This window comes from Perca flavescens, chromosome 8 (assembly GCF_004354835.1).
Source record: "Perca flavescens isolate YP-PL-M2 chromosome 8, PFLA_1.0, whole genome shotgun sequence".
NCBI lineage: Eukaryota > Metazoa > Chordata > Actinopteri > Perciformes > Percidae > Perca > Perca flavescens.
The window spans coordinates 29,416,979-29,436,475 of NC_041338.1; the positions used below are offsets into that span (position 1 = coordinate 29,416,979).

General features: G+C 42.1%; 1 protein-coding gene across 7 annotated transcripts in view; it reads left to right on the top strand.

The window, feature by feature from the left end:
- LOC114559845 (unconventional myosin-IXa) overlaps positions 1 to 19,497 on the top strand; it is a 159,322-nt gene that overhangs the window by 14,244 nt on the left and 125,581 nt on the right. For 6 of the 7 annotated variants that reach the window (XM_028584821.1, XM_028584824.1, XM_028584825.1 and 3 more), the window contains exon 1: positions 4,542 to 4,598. The exons of the other annotated variant lie outside the window; for it this stretch is intronic. In XM_028584821.1, the coding sequence (XP_028440622.1) occupies positions 4,579 to 4,598 (20 nt within the window). In that variant the 5' untranslated portion in view covers positions 4,542 to 4,578. Of the gene's footprint in view, positions 1 to 4,541; positions 4,599 to 19,497 lie in introns of those variants that run through there. 7 annotated transcript variants of the gene reach the window in all.

The window sequence follows — 19,497 nt, forward strand, 5'->3', positions numbered from 1 at the left end:
TTCACAAATTCTAAAAAAACCACAGCGGATGTCTTTAAATGTTTTTTTTTTTGTCTGACCAACCGTCCCAAAACCCCAGATTATAAAATTTACAATGAGATAAAAACAGAGAAAAGAAGCGAATCCTCTCATTAGAGAACCTGAAAACAGTTGTTATTTCTTTACTGCTGGTGTGTGTGTGTGTGTGTGTGTGTGTGTGTGTGTGTGTGTGTGTGTGTGTGTGTGTGTGTGTCCGTCCTTGTATTAAACACAATCTTATTTAGTGCATATACTGGCTTGTGAAAATGAGATGTCAGCCTCCATCGTGGCCTTTTAAGCTGATTTACCTCCCCACTTGACAATTATTGGAAATGGATGTGTGTCATCACAACGTGTTTTTTTTTTTTTTCATCATTTGGTAAAACCCTCTAGCGTCATTACCATACTACACACACCAAGGTTTCCCACATTTGGTCTTGTGAGAAAACACGAGGTCATATAAGCGAAAAGACGTTTTAAGCATCAATGATTTATTTCTCCTGTTTCAGCCCAAACATACTGCATACTTTTTTTCATTTTTGTTTTCATTGGCATCTTTTGTTGTTGAACGTTCTTTACCGTGGTTCAAATAAGAATATTTAATTTCCTTTTAAATCTATTGGATCCTTACTTCAAATCCTATATTCATTACCCTAGTGTATAGGCTTCAAATGAAAAGATTCCGTGTTGATTACTGAAGGAAATTTAAATCTCCCACCTCTTCAGTCCATCCCCGCCTGACGGGCAGTTGATTAGGTGGTGGAGACAGAGGAGGGAGGCAGAGCAGGTGCCGCCAGAGAGAAAACAATCAGCAACTCACATACCCTGGCCTCTAAGTGGATTTGGTGGCTGGAAGGAAGGAGGGATGGAGGGGGGAGGGGAGACGGCGTCTGTGCTACATGTCTAGATCGCCTTGTGCACTGTGTCTGTGTGTGTGATTAGATGTGCCTTTTGTTTTCAAGATGTGTGTGTGTTGCCAGTTCTTCACCGTGATTTGTTTTTTGCTGTGTGTATGTGTGTATGTGTGTGTGTGTGTGTGTGTGTGTGTGTGTGTGTGTGTGTGTGTGTGTGTGTGTGTGTGTGTGTGTGTGTGTGTGTGTGTGTGTGTGTGTGTGCGTGCGTGTAAGATGAAATTTTAATGATCCATGTGGGGAAAACTGGGCCGTTCCACCGAACAAATTAATAGGATACAGAAAAGAAATGGAGCGTGTTGAAGGTACAATTAAATCTAGTCTATTGAATTGATAACAAATGTGTGTAAGTGACAATGTTAACGGTAAAATACACTCAGTTGCCAGTTTATTAGGTACACATAGCTAACACTAATGCAGTCTACAACAGTCCTATTATAAATCTTCCCTTCATGAATGTTATAATGGCAGTGTTTGCTCAAACAGTTTGAGAGGTTTTTCTATTATTTAGCCTACCTTCTTTGATATAGCTGTTGTGGACAAAATAACAGCAACACCTGGGATAGGCGCTGCACCTAAACAGGAATAATGACATACAAGACGGATGTATATATGGCAGTATAGGAAACCCTGTCTTGATGGTTTGCACATTTAAACAAAAGCACAAAGCATGAAGTAAAGACTGGACCTGATGGCTCCGTCTGTTGCTTGTTCATGTCTCTTGTTGATGTGAAGTTTCATCACATTTTCATCACTAGTTGTTGCTGCAGCACATTGTGACTCATTTGGTGCACTCTGTGGCTGTATTTATCTTTGTGTGTGTGTGTGTGTGTGTGTGTGTGTGTGTGTGTGTGTGTGTGTGTGTGTGTGTGTGTGTGTGTGTGTGTGTGTGTGTGTGTGTGTGTGTGTGTGTGTGTGTGTGTGTGTGTGTGTGTGTGTGTGTGTGTGTGTGTGTGTGTTTTTGTGGTTCTTTAAAGGAAAAGTAGAGCTCGTCTGATACAGTTGGTACAGTAAGTAAATCTACTACCAGCGAATATCTAACTTAATGCAGTTATTTGTCACTTTTCTTTCCTTGCTCTGTCTAAAAACAGTAATGTGGTGTTGGAGTTCACACATTCACGTTATAATATGTTTTTCTTTTTCTTGCCTTTGATCACCTTTACTGACAGTAGACTTCCTCTTTCTTTATGCAGCTTGTTCCACATGCGCAAAGTTTGCCAGTTCACTGAGAGGCCCTCATGGCGAAGCAGACTTCCTCTCCATTACCCCATCCCGTCCCTACTTGATTTATTGATGAGAATGTTATCTTCTTTTCTGTTACCAGAGCGGATTCACACACGTCTTTTGTATTATTCATCCCAGCGTGGTCATGTGTGTGAAAATGTAGCTATAGATATAGAGCTCTGTGTTTGTGTTAATTGCTGAGGAGACATGACACTGCGTTTGGATGGTGTGTGTGTGCGTGTGCGTGTGCGTGTGCGTGTGCGTGTGCGTGTGCGTGTGCGTGTGCGTGTGCGCGTGCGCGTGCGCGCGTGTGTGTGTGTACATATTAGGTCCCACCCTGTTTTTTTAAACATGCCCTGAGGCTCGTTCTTGTGGGAGATGTGTTTGGCCTATCAGCTGCATTCTTGGGACTAAATGGAGTGTACCTAATCCACGTCATTGATACCCCCCACACACACACACACACACACACGTACAAAGCTTGCGTCTTCCCTCAGGGCACTCTGAGCAGAAAGCAGACTGGTGGCCAACGGTCCTCTCTAAAAAAACTTTGCTCTTTAAAATGTCATCATGAATGTGATGCGTCTAAATGTTAAGAGAAATAGCTTTTGGCCATGAAGCCTTATTACTGCATTAAACATGTATTTGAGCATCTTTGACATCATCCAGCGGGATTTGGCAAGCACAGATGAAGAATTTGACACCACTTTCCTTTTTTTGTCCCTTTCCATACTCTGCCTTTTCACTTTGGCTATTTTACCCCCTAGCTGACAGAAAACATGCAGGTTTTAAAAACGCCCTTTGAGTTGTTTGGAGGATCAGCTGCAGTCTGAAGTTGAGAGTCGAGAGCGTATAGCTGTGAGTTTTTTACACACCATCTCTGTTTTCTGTGATATAAACTCAGAGGATTCATTTCCTCTGTATGATGGTCATATCTAACTTATGCAGGATTGGACTGGGAGGGCAGAGAGGGTGACTGAGCCAGGGCTGTTGCCATGGTTACCCCAGGACCAGGCATAATCATTGGGCCAGTTATCTGGTTTCAGGATAAGCAAAGTCAGTTTCTGTAGCTCAGTAGATGATCATTTCACCTCAGTTGAGCTGCTTTAACAGCAATTGTTTTGGGGCTGGGTATTGCCGATATGATACTAAAGTTTCTGTACCAATGGCACTCAAATTTTGTTTAGTTACATGAATTGAACCTTTTTTTCCCAAAAATGTTAAATTATTCCTTTTAGAAAAAGTAGCCAAACTATCACTTGTGAAACATCAAAGGAGCTGCAAAAGAACTTGGCAAAAATATAACTTAAATCACAAAGTCTCTTATCATAGAATAAGTAAAAAAAAAAAATGAATATGAAACAGCAATTGATGCCGGATCTTAATATTTGTTTCATTTGATGCCAAAAAGGTTTTGTCACACAGGCCTACAAATCTCAAAGTTATTGTGACATCATTTGAGAATACTGTGTATTTTAATGCCTAAACTCCACTAATGCACATGTGTAGTCATGCTCATGCAGTTCTTTACATTAATCTTTTGGAAGGACTCCCACAAAACACATTTGAGGTTTGAGTGAGTAGCCAGCACTGCTGATCTTGTTGAGGTTAGACCTTGATTTATGACCCTATTTGGAGTCATCTTTGCCAAAGAGCCCTTCGTGTCCTCCTCTTAGCCTTCAGGCTCAGAACAGAACACCGCCGCTGCAGCCGTCTCTTTTAGCGCCATTTTCCTCCCAGTTTTCAATGATAGGATGCAGTGGAGCGTTCAGTGCCAGAGGTCTTCACTTAATAACATAATCACTTGACCGCAGAGAGGAGATGAGCATCGCTATCAGCTCCAAATTCAGCTATAAGCTCCACTCCTGTTACCCTGAAACTGTAGTTGTTCAGGACATATTGGTTATTGAATTAACTTGAAGTATTAGGGATGGGTCATTTTCACTATTTCTTCCAGCTGAACAGTACTCTACTCTAAACAATGTGCTTTTTTGCTCAGTGGTGTCTTGCCAAAATGTAATTGCATAATGACACTTGCTGCAAATGTATACACTGATATCGTTTCATTTAGGACAATGTGTCACTGGAAACTAGAACTGAAACATTTAGTCAGTTAGTCAATGCACAGAAATTTAATCTGCAACAGTTTAGATAATCGATATCTGTTTAGTCATTCTTTAAGTTGAAATGCCTAAAAAATCACTGGTTTCAGTCTTTCCAATGTGGATATTCATTGCTTTTCTTATTTGTCTATGATGGACTATAAAGCAGGTTGAACATGTCGACTTGGGCTCCAGGAACTTGTGACACTGAAGACATGAAAGGAAAGAGAGAGAGAGAGAGAGCGGGGGAATGACATGCAGCAAAGGGCTGCAGGTCGGAGTCGAACCCGCGGCCGCTGCGTCACGGAGTGAACCCTCTATATATGAGTGCACGCTCTACCAGGTGAACTACCCAGGCGCATTTTATAGACCAGATGATAATCCATTATAATCCAGAAAATATTCTGCAGGTTAATTGATAAAGATTATAAACATAAGTAGCAGCTGCACTATTGACAACATGTACATGTGTCAGTTTTGGCCATCATGTACATGATGTCGTTTGCAGGACTTCAGCAGCGTTGCGTTGAAGAATTAGGCCCAGATTTCTGCGATGGTTGACAGTGGTCAGGGAAAGTTGTGAGAAACGAGGTCCACTCAGTCCATGTTAGCACAATGTGAGTGTTTGTCCACTGCACAGCATGACGAGATGAAAGAAGTTGTTTACTTTGATGATGTAGTACGAGCCTGTTATCTGCAACTCTTCATCTAACATCTCACTGCTTTATACTAAAATTCCTCCCTGCAATATTTAAAACAGAACCGCGGACCAAATCGTGTGAGGTACTGTATGTCGGTATATCTTGTTTTTATCGATGAATAGCATCACTAAGGATTAAGGAAAGCTCCACTAACTGGCCTGTAAAAAAGTAAAAAAAAGAAGAAGCAAAAGACAAATTGGGGGGTGGCTTTGGAAATGAGTGTTTTGCCTTAGGGATGGGGTTTTGTTTGGGTATTTTTTCGGAAACTATTTGGTAAGCTGTGGTCTTTCAGTGTGCAGATTATTTCCTGTACTGTACATTTCATGGCCGTGTTGTCTTTGACATCTGAAATAAAGCCTCAGTTTATGTTTCTCCCCAAAGGTAGTCTCATGTGGAGAAGGCCCGCGTGCTATAATGAAAGGTTGAACCATTCAGTCATGCAGCCTGCAGAGCCCGTTATTACCTGGCGTTGCACCACTGCCTCACTACTCAGATCTGCACTTGACAGTTGTCTCTTCTGCTCCCCCGTCTGTGTGACCTGCTCAGAGCACTGCAGCAGCAGAGACAACAATGCAGCTTGTAGAGGAGGCTTGTAGGTAATGTAGGCCGTCCTGCATGTTCAGACTCTCAGGTTTCTCATAATTCAATGTCCAGTGCTCAGGCAGACCAGAGACAGTGAAGAATAAAAGGGAGGATGTCTTAATCTTTTGCTGGTCTTTGCGTATTTAAACTGGCCATCACAGGAAATGATTCATGTGGAGGAGGCCAAAGCAATGCAGAGAGCTCTGTGGCTGAAAACTCTGAGGTGGAAGTGAAAGCGACCCCAGTGCCTTGTTTTCTCCTCGGGTCATGTTCCACCAGAACGAAAAGAGGACCTTGAAGCATCTTCCTCTTTCCCTAATTAGAGACTCATTTCCTTTTGGATTTCAGGGTAAGAGGGAGGTGCGCTGATGCAGCCAAATGAAAACTGAGAACCAAGATAATCTTCTACTATCAGGAGAGAGAGAGAGAGGGAGAAGAAAAAAACCGAGAGCAAGATGATGTGAGCGGCTGCCAATGAATGTATGGCAGCAAAGCCCTCGCATTGTTACTGTGTCCAGAAATACAAGGTCTGGTACACACACAGTAGGTGGGGTCGAAGTAAACCATACAGGCTTTTCCTCAGAAAACAAATGAAAATGTCAAACTGGCATTTCTTAGAAACTGTAGTACCAGTGGCCCATGTACAGTTATCAGTTTCTCTTAATGAAACACTGCATTTTTTTTGCAACTGTCCTGCAACAAGTGACTTTGTGTCCAGAGTCAGAGGTCCACCTTAGCGTTTGAGTGAAGTGTTTCCAAGTCTGTGAACAGAGCTTGTCAGAGCTCAAACATCTTATTTTTGTCCAGGGATCTCAGATTTGTGGACGATCCCCCTCGCCCCCCCCCCCCGTTCTCTCTTTTACAAACATGAACTCTGCCTCAGGTTGGATTAAGGCCCAGACAAAAATAATATTAAACACTGGGCTTAGAAATTCCTTCAGCCCCCAAGTGAATGTATTGGACATGGGTCTTTCACCAGGCATATTTCACCTAATTCATTTGTTTATCTGTATCTCTCTTGGTCCATCTTGGCCTGCAAAACATTTTGTAACCAACTTGTTTAGTAAAAAGCTCTTTAAATTAATTAAAGCTGTATGTGGTGTTTCACTGAAGTCGGTGGTTTGCTAAGTGGGTCGACCTTATGGATCTCTGACCTTTTTGTCTTCGCTCTTCCTCCCTCTGTTCTTGCTGACCATGGAGAACATAACGTAGCCTCTTCCTGTCACTTGAATGACATCACTCCTTAACAACCATGTTGCCATGGTTGGTCTTGTGTCTCGGGAGTCTGTGACCGGAGCCTCTTGTCTTCTTCATCGGTTGTTTCCAATCAAGGACACAAGGCTTTCATATCCGTACCTCCACATGCCTAATGTACATCCTGCCATTTTACAGATTTCTTAATAGGATAATTAAAACCTAATCATCATCAGCCAACAATAAAGTGTCCATTATGGTGTTTTTCCATTACATGGTACCTGCTCGACTCGCCTCGACTCCACTTGCACTGTGTGTGTTTTCCATTGCAGATTTTAGTACCGCCTCAGCGTGGCTGGTCATCATAGCGGTGCCATGACCTAACGTCACACACACACACACACACACACACACACACACACACACACACACACACACACACACACACAGAACGTCGAAGGTGTGTTGTTGCCATAGCCAGAAGACACATTTTGTTTCAAATGAAGTTGGAGGCAGCAAAAAAACAACACAGCTGGCTAAACTATTTAAAAATGGCGGGTTTGTTCAGGACACCCCCCTCTGTCGCTTTCACATTCACCTTTTGGTATCGCCTCAGCTCACTTAGAACCTCGACTGAAGTGTTAGTAAAAAAAAAGGACCTGGTACCTGCTACCTGCTTTCATAATGGAAAACCAAAAAAGACGAGTAGAGTTGAGTCGAGTAGGTACCATGTAATGGAAAAGGGTCCCTTTTTAGATGTTGGTCTGCAATGGGTCATGATCTCTGGTCTCCTGTATGAAGCTCGGATGCTGTTGTACGTCCATCCACCTCCCTGACCTCCACCGCCACATAAAGGGCACACTACTTCCTGTATTGGCTATTGTCTCATCTGTGTTGTGCTTCCCACTGCATGTGTTTTCTTCACTGAACCCTCCTGCCTGTCATGTCATGTCATGTCATGTCTATGACATTGAGATGCCGTATTATGCATAAAAGCTTTTCATCTTGGTTTAAAGATTCAAAGTACAAAGAGTAATAATTGACCTTGTTTGCAGTTGGAGGCGTCAACAGTTTTACCGACATGTCTTTAATATTGGTGGTCGATGAGCAAAAGGCTGTTTTTCTGCAGACAATTGTTTTGTTTTGCAGTGGGCTGCAGAGACAAATTGGCATCAAGGCTTACTCGCTCGGCTCTTTCCAGCTCTCTTAATCAATATTTCAGTGTTAACACTACTTTGCTAATTTTACGAGCTGAGAGGAATAAACTGTATATACAGCATTTAGTTAGTATACTATATAGCAGTTAGTTGCTATTGAAGCTATTCTTATATATGGAATGAATTCATCGTTAATCTAGTCTCTTTAGGGGAATTGTTGTTAGGATTGAAAAGACGAGTGTTGCAAGTCTTAGGGCATTTTCACACATGAAAGTCCGAACCAAGGTCCGGACCAAGGTTCATGTTTTTGTTACATAGTATACATTTGATCCGGTAAGTTGTGGTTTCACACTGCAGTTTTGCAAGCACACTAAAGATCTATACGTGACAAACCTACGTCCTGCCGTCATCACATACGTGAGCTACGTCTCCAGATACTTCTAACTGATTGGTTTGTTGAAGGGCTTCCTCGTCCTCTCATATCCTCTCTCTGTGTCGGAGTTTTTCCAACTGACTGCTGCTCTCCCCCTACTGACTGCTGCTCTCCCCCTACTGACTGCTGCTCTCCCCCCTACTGACTGCTGCTCTCCCCCTACTGACTGCTGCTCTCCCCCTACTGACTGCTGCTCTCCCCCCCTACTGACTGCTGCTCTCCCCCTGACTGCTGCTCTCCCCCCCCTTTTGTTTTGTTTTGTTGATGTTGAGAAGCAAGACATGGGAACTTTCTTTCTGGAGCATTTATTCAGAGACAAACTGAAACCTATGCTGTACATTTACCACTTAACAAATAAACTGCTGATGTATTCTCTGCTCTGATAGCCGACAGCTGTCTTCTCTGAACGCATTCACCGTCACTCTCTCTCACTAAGCACCTTAAAGGAGCTTCCCCGGTCTTGTAACACGAGGAGAGCCTGCCAGAGCTTCTTGTATTTCGTCCAAAAGTCCGAACCATCCAAAAAATGCTTTCACACTATAAACGAACCGGACCATGGTTCAGTTTGGTCCGGACCGAGACCACCTCTTTTTATCGGACCAAAATTTGGTCTTTTGATCCGGACCGCGGTCCGGGGGAGGTTTCACACCTGTAATTTTGGTTCGGATCAAACTAAAAAGTCCGAAAGTCCGGACCAAACGAGGTATGTGTGAAAACGCCTTTTATTCTTTTAAGGTCCTAAAGATGGTCAAAGGGAATAAAAGCCTGAGAAAGACTCCAGCAGACAATACGTCATTTTAGATTCCAGTGCTTCTCCAGAAATTTAAGAGCCATTGTCAAAGGCAGAGCTCAAAATTTTAACGCAAACATGCAATTTGACATCCCCTGCTGATTGTCAAATACCATTCCTTGTTTAAAAGACATGCCATTTGTAATTCTTGTAGCACCCTTGTTTTTGCTTGTCTTTGCCTTTTTCTGGCTGTGTGGCGACCAGTGTCGCGTTTCAGGCCACTTTCATATGAAGTGCTGCAGACCTCTACAGCTCAAAACCATTTGGGTCCGTCCGCAAGTACTGGAACTGCTTTTATGTATTTATATATATGCACACACACACACACACACACACACACACACACACACACATACACACACACACACAATCAAACATATGCACGTATTAGCTCCTGACCTGTTTTGTCCGTCCACAATCAAGGTGTGTCAGGCTGTTGACGTGAACCAAAAGTGACAGGCCTGCAGAGAGACAGTAGCCAAGTGTCCAGAATAAACAATCACTTTACCCGTCACGCTGCTCTGTATACATGACTGTGTATTTCAAACTGCATTCAGCAAACGTCACAAAAGCCTGTAGCATGGGGAGCCAAGTTTTGCATCTGCATCAAAAAGCATAATCCCATGTTGTCCATTCAAACGCATATTTGCATCCTGCCCGTCGTGACATGTTTAGTTCTTCCTGGTCCAGCGCTGTGAGGGCCATTATTAAGGCCAGACTTGCTTTGCTTTGATCTTCCCAAAACGCCACAGCCCCGTCATTCATTACAGCGCAGAAATTATGCATGAGGAAGTCCGCAAACATTACTCAGCCTGAGCCCCTTTGGGTATGATTGGAAAGTAGCGGAAAGGGGAAAAAAAGCAGTTTTAAATTAAGTGTTAAAAGAGAATTGCATCCTTTTTGGGCATTTAATTGGTCCAGACATTTTACATCTCAGACCGTCATAACCAGGTCAGCTTAGAGGGAGTATGCTGTATAAAATAAGCTTTGTTGTACTGTACATTCTCAAATATTCTTATATTTGCGCTTGATTTGATGGAAATGTATCACATCGATGTCATATAATTTAGCCTAACTTGCTCCGTCCTCTAGACATTTGGAGCTCTGCAGCAGAAATAAAAATCAGAGTTTATCACGGCATTGATTATTTGAAAATGAACAATGTGGACATCTAATGCACAAAACGGAGAGGCAGATATTGATCGTTGCAAGAGCATAGAGCTGCGGGACCAACGGGAAACAGAGGTGGGAACTGGAGGATCAATGAGGATGATGGAGCCATTAGTGACACTGTGACCCTGGCGAGGTTCGATTGGTTTTGGTAGCATCATTTGGAAAGTAGGACTGTTGATGTTGGGTAACTGCGCAGCGGTTAGAGGGAAAGCTGCTGGTACATCTGTGGTCGTTCTGTTGACATTTCAGACGCAGGTTTCCTCGCTCGCGATGAAGCGGGCCTGTGCGTTATTAAGCGTGTCTGTTGTTGTTCCTGCCCGGCCTTTTAAATTCTCCTCTTTCATTTTCCACAGCTCTACGGTGTCCAGTAGTTACTCGGCAATAGCTCTTCTGGATAGTGTTCAGCTGACCGCACCTTGAGAGCCAAAGCTGCGGGAAGATCACCTCTTTTTCTGGAGCACAAGGGTGGGGGTGTTTTCTGTTGGCCTTGCTCAGGTTGTGGGAGAGAATGTAGGCCAAACTTGTCCTTGGCTCGGACTCACAACTACGTTTATTCTGCACAGTTACAGCAAGAGAGTTTGGGCGTAATTTAAGATTTTTTTTTTTTTTAATGGAGCGTTTTAGGCTTTAATTAGACTGGAGAGCTGAAGAGAAGAAAGGGGGGGAGAGAGACGGGGAATGGCATTCAGCAAAGGGCCGCAGGTCGGAATCTAACCTGCGGCCGCTGCGGCAAGGACTGGGCCTCTATACATGGGGTGCACGCTCAATCAGGTGAACTACCCTGGCACCCCGAGTTTGGGTGTAATTTATATGAAAAGTTGGTATAAGTTTCACATTTTGAAAGGTTTGTTTAATTTTTTTAAATTGCAACATGTATCCCTGCGCAGAATATTTGACCAACATATTAGTTATTGTTTTACATTTTGCATTTGTTGGTCCAGTAGACAAGGCATGATTGTTTTTAGCCACGCTCACGGACGGTCTGTCCACCACTTTGGTCTGGACTGAAATATCTCAAGAGCTCTTTGTGGCATTGCCATTAAATTTCATATCTTTGGTTTATTTCTAAATTCCTGCAAAACTGACACTCCCATCAGCCTTAGCTGTTGTGTTTAGTGCTAATGTTATGCATGCTAACCCATCTAAACTAAGATGGCGAACATGATAAACAATATACCTGCTAAACAAGCATGTTAGCATTGTCATTGTGAGCATGTTAGCATGCTGACATAAGCATTTAGCTCAAAGCACTGCTGTGCTAAAGTAAAGCTTCACAGAGCCATTAGCATGGCTGTAAACATAGTTAGTCTTGTCAGCAACATGGCTCCTCTTTTGCATAGATATCTCTGAAAATCAGGAAACCAATTCTCCAAACTGCGTCCAAACTGCTGAAACACAAACTTTGCTACACACTAAACTAGAGATGTTCCGATGGTATCGGCTCCGATACCGCCTAAAACGCTGGTATCGGTATTGGGAAGTACTGGAGTTTATGCACCGATCCGATACCACGTAATAAAGCCCTAAAGAAAATCTACATTGAAGTAGTTTATTTCTGTTCTTTTTCCGTTATAACTGACTGTCAAACTGGAGAATAAAAGAAAGTTCTGGGGCATTCATTGTTTGTGTTTGTTCATGTTTCACAAAGAATTTAACCTGAGCCAGACCGACAACAAAGATAGAAATCATATCACATCCATACAGGGATAGTAGTATACAGCTGTTAAAACATAATGAAATATATGACACTCTGGTATCGGATCGGTACTCGGTATCGGCCGATACGCAAGTTCAGGTATCGGAATCGGTATCGGGAAGCAAAAAAGTGGTATCGGACCATCTCTACACTAAACACCTCTTTTACCTGCTCTACTCTTCCTGTGTAAAATAATTCATTATCCCTCAACCTATCAAACCTGTATCATTGGTTTTGTAGTTTTGACCTTAGTACTAGCAGTTTTGTTAATGTACCAACCAATAAGTCTGTCTTATCACTCAAATACAAGATGCATCATCTATGTTTTTTTTCAGAAACCAACATGACGTTTGAGTGGTCACATTAAATAACACGATGCACATAGAAGCAAACCACAGGCTGTCTGTCTCAGACTCACTTCCTGTCGGTCATGTTCATGCTCACAGGACACACCCCACCACCATGCAGGCGAGGTCGACATTTTGTCTCTGCACACAGGCTCGGATCAATAACCACTCGCTGTTCATCACTTATAGAGTCATCTGTGTCCCGTGGGGGTTGGTTAGCTGCATCCTGAGCTAACTGAGAAAGAATAGAGCCACATAAAACTCTCTCTCTTTTGTTTGTGCAATGCAGCTTGCTCACATTCATAAGCCGATATAATAATTTATGATACACATAAAAATCTGTATATGACTAAATTCTCATGATTTTTAGTATTCTATAAATAATACAGTTTTAGCACATAAAGGGTTGCAGTAACATTTTGGCCATGGCATTTATATCTCAAATGATAGAACTAATGATATAATGCATTTCATCATTAATAAAATTACAAAAGAAGCAAAAAAGAATCAAAGCATTTAATTTGGTGCTGAAAGGGCATGCTTACATTTTAATTATACCTTCAGCTCTGTAAAACCCTGTGAAGAATGTTTTTTTTAAATAAGATATTTTGTTTTGAAAATGTTGCTTGCCCCTCTTTTGTTGACTACATTTTATATGAAATCGACACACTCACAGAGAATTACCACCACTGTTTCCTGCGTAGTGTCATATTGTCTTTCAGCTCATTGTTTTGGTTTTAGGGCCCACAGATGTTTTAGCTTTTTCTGCTGTCCTCAAGTGGCCAAAAAAACCCATCTGTGCTGCTTTAACTGCTGCACGATCTGCAGCTGGTTATGTAGCATTAAAAGAAGGAATTGAAAGGGAAAGAGTGATTTGGGAAGTAGAAAAACACAATAATAAAAACTGTTAACTCCAAAACAACAAAAACAACCTATTTCTATTATGATCCTTGACAAAAAGATAGCATAACAGTATAGAGGAAGGATACCCGAACCGAGTTCGGACAGATATTTAGAAATTATGTTCGGGTTCAGGTCGGGCTCGGTCACATCAGTGCGATAAGGCATTGAACATTTTAAATTTAAAAAAGTTTGTCATGTAGGTGCGCGCCTGTGTTAACGTGCGCTTGTTGCCCTGTGTGCGCTGTGTGCCCATCTGTTGACATTTCTGAATGCCTACAACCTACAGTTGTTTAATAAAAGTGGGCTTTCCACACAAACAAACGTACATGTGTACAAAAAAACAAGATTTTAACTGTGTCGGGCTCGGACAGAAAAATGCGTCCCGATCCGCACTCTAGAACAGTAGTGCAACATTCTAAACAGAAAACACAGTAATATCACATTGAGAGGATAAAAGATGCACAAGGCACTAATTTATTTCGATCAGCCTGTAACCACGGCAACAGAGATGCTCAGATGATGTCTGATTGTAGTTAGGAGGGGGGTCTTCAATCAATACAGCTCCCCACAGTGGTCTTTGTGTGTGTGTGTGTGTGTGTGTGTGTGTCTGTGTGTGTCTGTGCGTGTGTGTCTGTGTGTGTGTCAGGAGTGAAGCGGTACATTGAGAAGATTTCATCCCCATGGGGGATTGTAATAGTGCAGAGGATGGGGAAGTGGGTCTTCTGTACTTCCTCTTCCTGTTTCCTCTTCTTCTTCACCCTCACCTCTTCTTCTCCTTTTTATTTTGTCATTTTATCCCCTCTTCTACAAATTGTGTCAAAAATACTTACAACTGGATGAGAAGAAGCACTACAGCTAAGGGTATTGCAGCCTCTAACCAAGCTGAGTTGTAGAGTATGATGGGAAAGAAATCTGAAAAAACTGAAAGATCTGAGTGTTGTGCTAGCATCTTTGTCAGTGCAGAAGCACGTGCATTTCTTTTTCCTTTACTTACACACACACACACACACACACACACACACACACACACACACACACACACACACACACACACACACACACACACAAGGCATTTACTATTTAGCTTCTTTTTTTACCTTTACGTTTCAGGGAAAATTGCCTGAACACATTCTGTGTTTTCCAGTAACACATTCACACTGGCAGTAGTAAATGCTGCAGTAGAAGCACCAACTTAATGGCTCAGTGTGTGTTAAACAAACTAGGTTGTCCGACCCCGCGTCTGAAGGTAAAACCTGTTTTGAGGGTAAAAAAGCCATCATAGAGTCATCACAGTGAGGGGCGGGATGCAATGAATCAAACAAATGGAGATAACAGCATCCACTTTCAGACAATCTCTCTTCAAAGACAATCACGATGTTGTACTCGGTAGTACACCTGAAAAGTAACAGATATAGTTCAAGTCTAGTTCAAATCCTGCATGCATCCTGCACCCAGTGAATGGGATTGTCAGATTGTCAATTTCTGAAAATTTGGAAAACGCCCCCCTTATGCCAACATCAGAAAGGTTTGGTGGGTGGAGTTGTTTTAGATGCTGTTTGGTGATCCGATAAGCACTTTTGTTTAACTGAAGCTCTTATATAAGCAAATCTACTGGAACAGTTTTGGGCCGGATTGTGTATGTTGCTAAAGGGCACTTCAACTGTAGATATCAATGGAGAGGGGAAAAACTAACCCTAACCCTAACCCAATGAGAATTAATGTTATACAAAAGGTTTCAAGAGCCCAACAAGTCAGAGAACCTTCTAAACCTACTGCACAGATACGGCTGCTTTATTTTTGTTTTTAATTTCAAAAATCCCGGAATATGTTATGATTTGAAAAATACTGTACACAAATGAGTCAAAACTCCAGGTGAATTCTAGGCTTCCACGATGCCAGCTGCATGCAAATCACACACACATCTTTCTTAGTTTTGAAAGCGTGTGTGTGTGTGTGTGTGTGTGTGTGTGTGTGTGTGTGTGTGTGTGTGTGTGTGTGTGTGTGTGTGTGTGTGTGTGTGTGTGTGTGTGTGTGTGTGTGTGTGTGTGTGTGTGTGTGTGTGTGTGTGTGAGAAGTAAGCTCCACTAGCTACTGTAGATCAGCAGCAGCCACTAGTGAGGAGTAAACCCACGGGGAGTTTGACATATGCCTGTAATCCTTAATGATCTTCACTGATGAGTGATCAGGGGCGGGAGCGAGTGTATGTGGAGGTACACAAGAATAAGTCTGTGTTAGTCACAGCTCAAATTAACCGTGTAGCTACTAATGCAATCATCAGTAGTACAGTACAACCCTCAGTTTTTGGGACTGGGGAGGAAAACGCACCTTCTGTGTCGAGAGATTTAAAGTTAAGTGAACTTGTGTGTGTTTATGTGTGTATGTGAGCAGGAATGCTGAAGTTTGGCGTTTATTGCTGTTATGTTGGTGAGAACCGACTGTGGGAGAGGAGGGGGTGTTACTGTTTACCAGCCAGACTCTTGAAGACCTGCAGGACGAGTTGGGCTTCTCATCTGTATTTAATATCTTGGATGTGTGCCTGGCTCTGGCAGCTTTCCCTACTTTTTTATATGATCCTAAAGACTCCCCGTCTCCTCTAATGCATTTGTTATAGACGCAGGGTAATTTACTGCGTGTTTGCTGCACTGCTGCTGTAAGATATCAGTTTTTATTGTCTTTCTTTGCCAAAGAACGATCTGGAGATGTACAAATGTAGCAGTATTAAAGATGACAAACACACCTCTTCATCTCAGTGGCTATAGAGAGAGAAAAGGGTCTGTACACAATCAGTGGATAGAAGAGAACTTTGCGAGTCACTAAAATGCAAGTCTTAAGTCTTTTATTAAAGCATAAACAAGACTAAAAGTCCATTTATCACAATCTTGTTAGCCTAGTTTCCACCTCATCTAAAGAATTGGTGCGCTCTGACTGTGTGGATGAAGATGTACACAAGTTGTAACATTTATTGATGCTGACTGCAAATGCTGCCCTGATAGTTCCTGAACAAATTAAAAAAACACATAAATGCATTTAATGCACTTCTAATGCAGCATCTAATGGACAAATGCAACCACAATGTAGACTTGCAGGCTTTGTTGGGGAGAGACAGCAATAGTGATTTCTGGGAAGTTGTAGTTAATGAATTACCCTTTCAGATCAAATTTCAGAGCATCAAATGCATCTTTACAGTATAAATAAAATAAGTAAGTCCGTCCGTCGGACTCTTTCTCTTTAAATATTAATGCCTACTTGGAACGAGCTCTGTTTTCTAAAATAAGCACCTGAGTGATGGCTCTGAATGGGTGTGACCCGGGGCTGAACCTGTCCTCCAGTCAAATGACTGGCACGCTCTCATTAAGACGTCTTCTACTCTCTCACTCTCTCTCCAATTTAAAGCACGAGCTCATTCCTCCACCACGTCAGCTTGCGGCCTTATCTCCACATGCTGTCAGCACTGCAAATTCAACCATATCAAAACAAGACGTAACAGGCGTTTAGCCTCCTCTACTTCGCCACCTCTTTTGTTCATCTTCTTTCCACAGATTTCTCTCTCTTCTCACCTCATCTTATCTCCTCCCTTCCTCACTGTGCCTGACTTATATCACTTTCCGTCTTCATCCATCATCCTCAAACTCTGTGACTTCAAATGCTGAACATACAGTATTAAGGTCACGTCGGCCCATTGTGCTTGGTGTCTAATAGCCGTCCATTTTCTGCCTGAATGACCTCACCGCATGCAGCAATTTGGCGGCCAACTTCATAGCTCCACACGTGATTTGTCAGAGCCTCAGCTGGTATAAAACCTTTGCTCCTCACTCTGAATTTTGCCCCTAAAAGACCATCCATCAGTCCCCAGCCCTGATCCTTCATACGGTGCAACACAGCCTTCCAGCTAGTCCTGATGTCTCCTGCTGTCCAGCTCGCTGGTTCATAAAGTCTCAACAGACAGTCCAGTGATTTTGCGCTCTGCTGCAGCGGAGGACGGAGGGGGTCATACTGTAGCTTTCGACGCAAAAAGGCAGGCAAGGGAAGAATTAAACTTGCTGTATATTAGTTTTTTTTTTTAGGAAAAAACATCATTACCCGAAGTAGGGATTTAGATTGCCCTCTTATCATTTAAACTGGTAATCCGCAATATCCTTTTATTTTGGTGACATCTGTGGTGTTTATGAATGGTATTTCTCGGAAATAATTTGAGTATCATGGTGACTTACTGTACGGTAATGTATTTTTCATAGTTTTATGTTGATATTTTTTCTACCAAGGTATTTTTCTGTTCATTACAAACAAATTACTTTTGCTTCTGCTGGAAATATAATAAACCATATTACCTTCGGTCCAAAATAGATTTGTCCAGGAAAGGAAAACCTACCAGAAACCAGCTGTTTAGACAGTGTACTACTCTATATCAATCTGTGATAGGAAAAAGGCATATAGCCACATTGTGTCATGGTGGATTTCACATGTTTTATTTGTACAGAATTGTAAGTGTCCTGGCAGTTCAGAACCAACATTAACTACAAAATGTAAAGTAGGTCTGCATAATTTTGTTGATCCAAGCTATTTTTTTAGGAAAGATTTGCTTAGACCAACTGTGAATTATAATTTTAGATATTTTGTATTTCTTACATTTTATCCCCCGGGTTAGAGTTATATTTGAAAATGCATAATAAACAGTTATTAATAAACATTATTCTTAGGTATTTTTGATAGTGTCTGGTCCAGTGGGAAGAAATATAGACAGTTGGTACTTACTTAAACCCACACTCTCACTCACAGACTGTCCACTCTCTTCCATGCTACTGTATCTGTCATCCGTTCTTGTGAAAGCAGCCTGTCTTTCCCTAGCGGCTAACGTTTTAGCGGTGACACGAGGACGACAGTCATAAGTCACTAGCTTCCAGCTTAATGACTCACTGAGTTAGACTGACAGCTGAGACCAGCCAGCTCCAGAGAAGTGATAAGGATGAGCCAACTGCAGAGCTGAATGAAGGCTAGAACAGCTGGTTTCAGTAACTGTATATTTATATCAAACCAAAAAAGGCCAGCTGGTGGAATGTGGATACACAGAGCGTTTAGAAAGTGATGATGTAAGCCAGCTCAGACACAAGACGGGACTGTGGCGCCTTACTGAGATCAGTTCAACACTAACCAAGCTATCAAAATGCTAGAGGCTAATGTTGCTCATACATAGCATCTATGGGTGTGTCCCCTTTATTTTGCCCAATGCATGTGGGTAACACGATACACAGTCCTGCCCATGGTTTTACAGTATTCCACTGATCTACATGTGGTGGTAAAGCGGCAAAAAATGCATCAATGCGGCAACAAATGCAGGGAAGAAGAAGACTGTAAGCTAGTTATCATAGATGTAAACAAAGCTTGATTTAAAATACTTTTAAAATTGGCATTAAAAACATGTTTGTTAGACCTTAAACATACCTACAATGTGTTTTGGTGATAGTAAACATGACTTTTTTTTAGTTTACAAGAAAAATCCATAGTGCATCTTTAATTAAAAGGGAGGCTTGTTTTGAATCTTATGTATTCTCTCTCATTTCTGTCCGTTTCTCAGCTCTGTCGTCTCTGCCTCTGCTCCGTCTTTCCTCCCTTACAGTTCACCTCTTTGTTTCTTACAGACGCCCAGCTGGTTATTTCCTCCCTCTCTCTCTCTGTCTCTGTCTGGTGGTGGCGGGCTGCTGCAGACTGCTGTAGGTGGTCACGATCACTCCAGACGGCAGGAGGGAGAGGAGGGTCTGTCTGGGGCGCTCAAGGGACGACTGGCTGGCTCATCCTCTCCTTCCTCTTCCTGTATCTATCTGTCTAGCGCATGCACTTAGCTGAGAGAGCCATTGAAGGAAATTAAAAATCATCTGGTAAAAAAGGGGAGGGAATTTAGAGAGCCTAAAAGGGCAGTGGTACATGTTCTCATCGAAATAATAACCGTGGTTTTGTCAGAAATTGTGTAAAATTGTTTGTTGTTTAAATGGCAGCATCGTCATTTAGAATGCCTTGTCCTGCCTTTGCATTATGATTCCCAATAAACAGCCATGCAAACAGCTTGCATGGAGAATTGACTTGAAAGACAAAATGATGTAGAAATGTCAAAATGTGTAAAATGTGTTTGTCTTGATAGTGCATTTCTAGATTGTGTCGAAGAAGAAGCATGAGGGAAACCAGATAGAGATATCTATCTATCTATCTATCTATCTGGTTTCCCTCATGCTTTTTCTTCTCCTTCTTCTTCTTCTTCTTCTTTCTCTTTGACA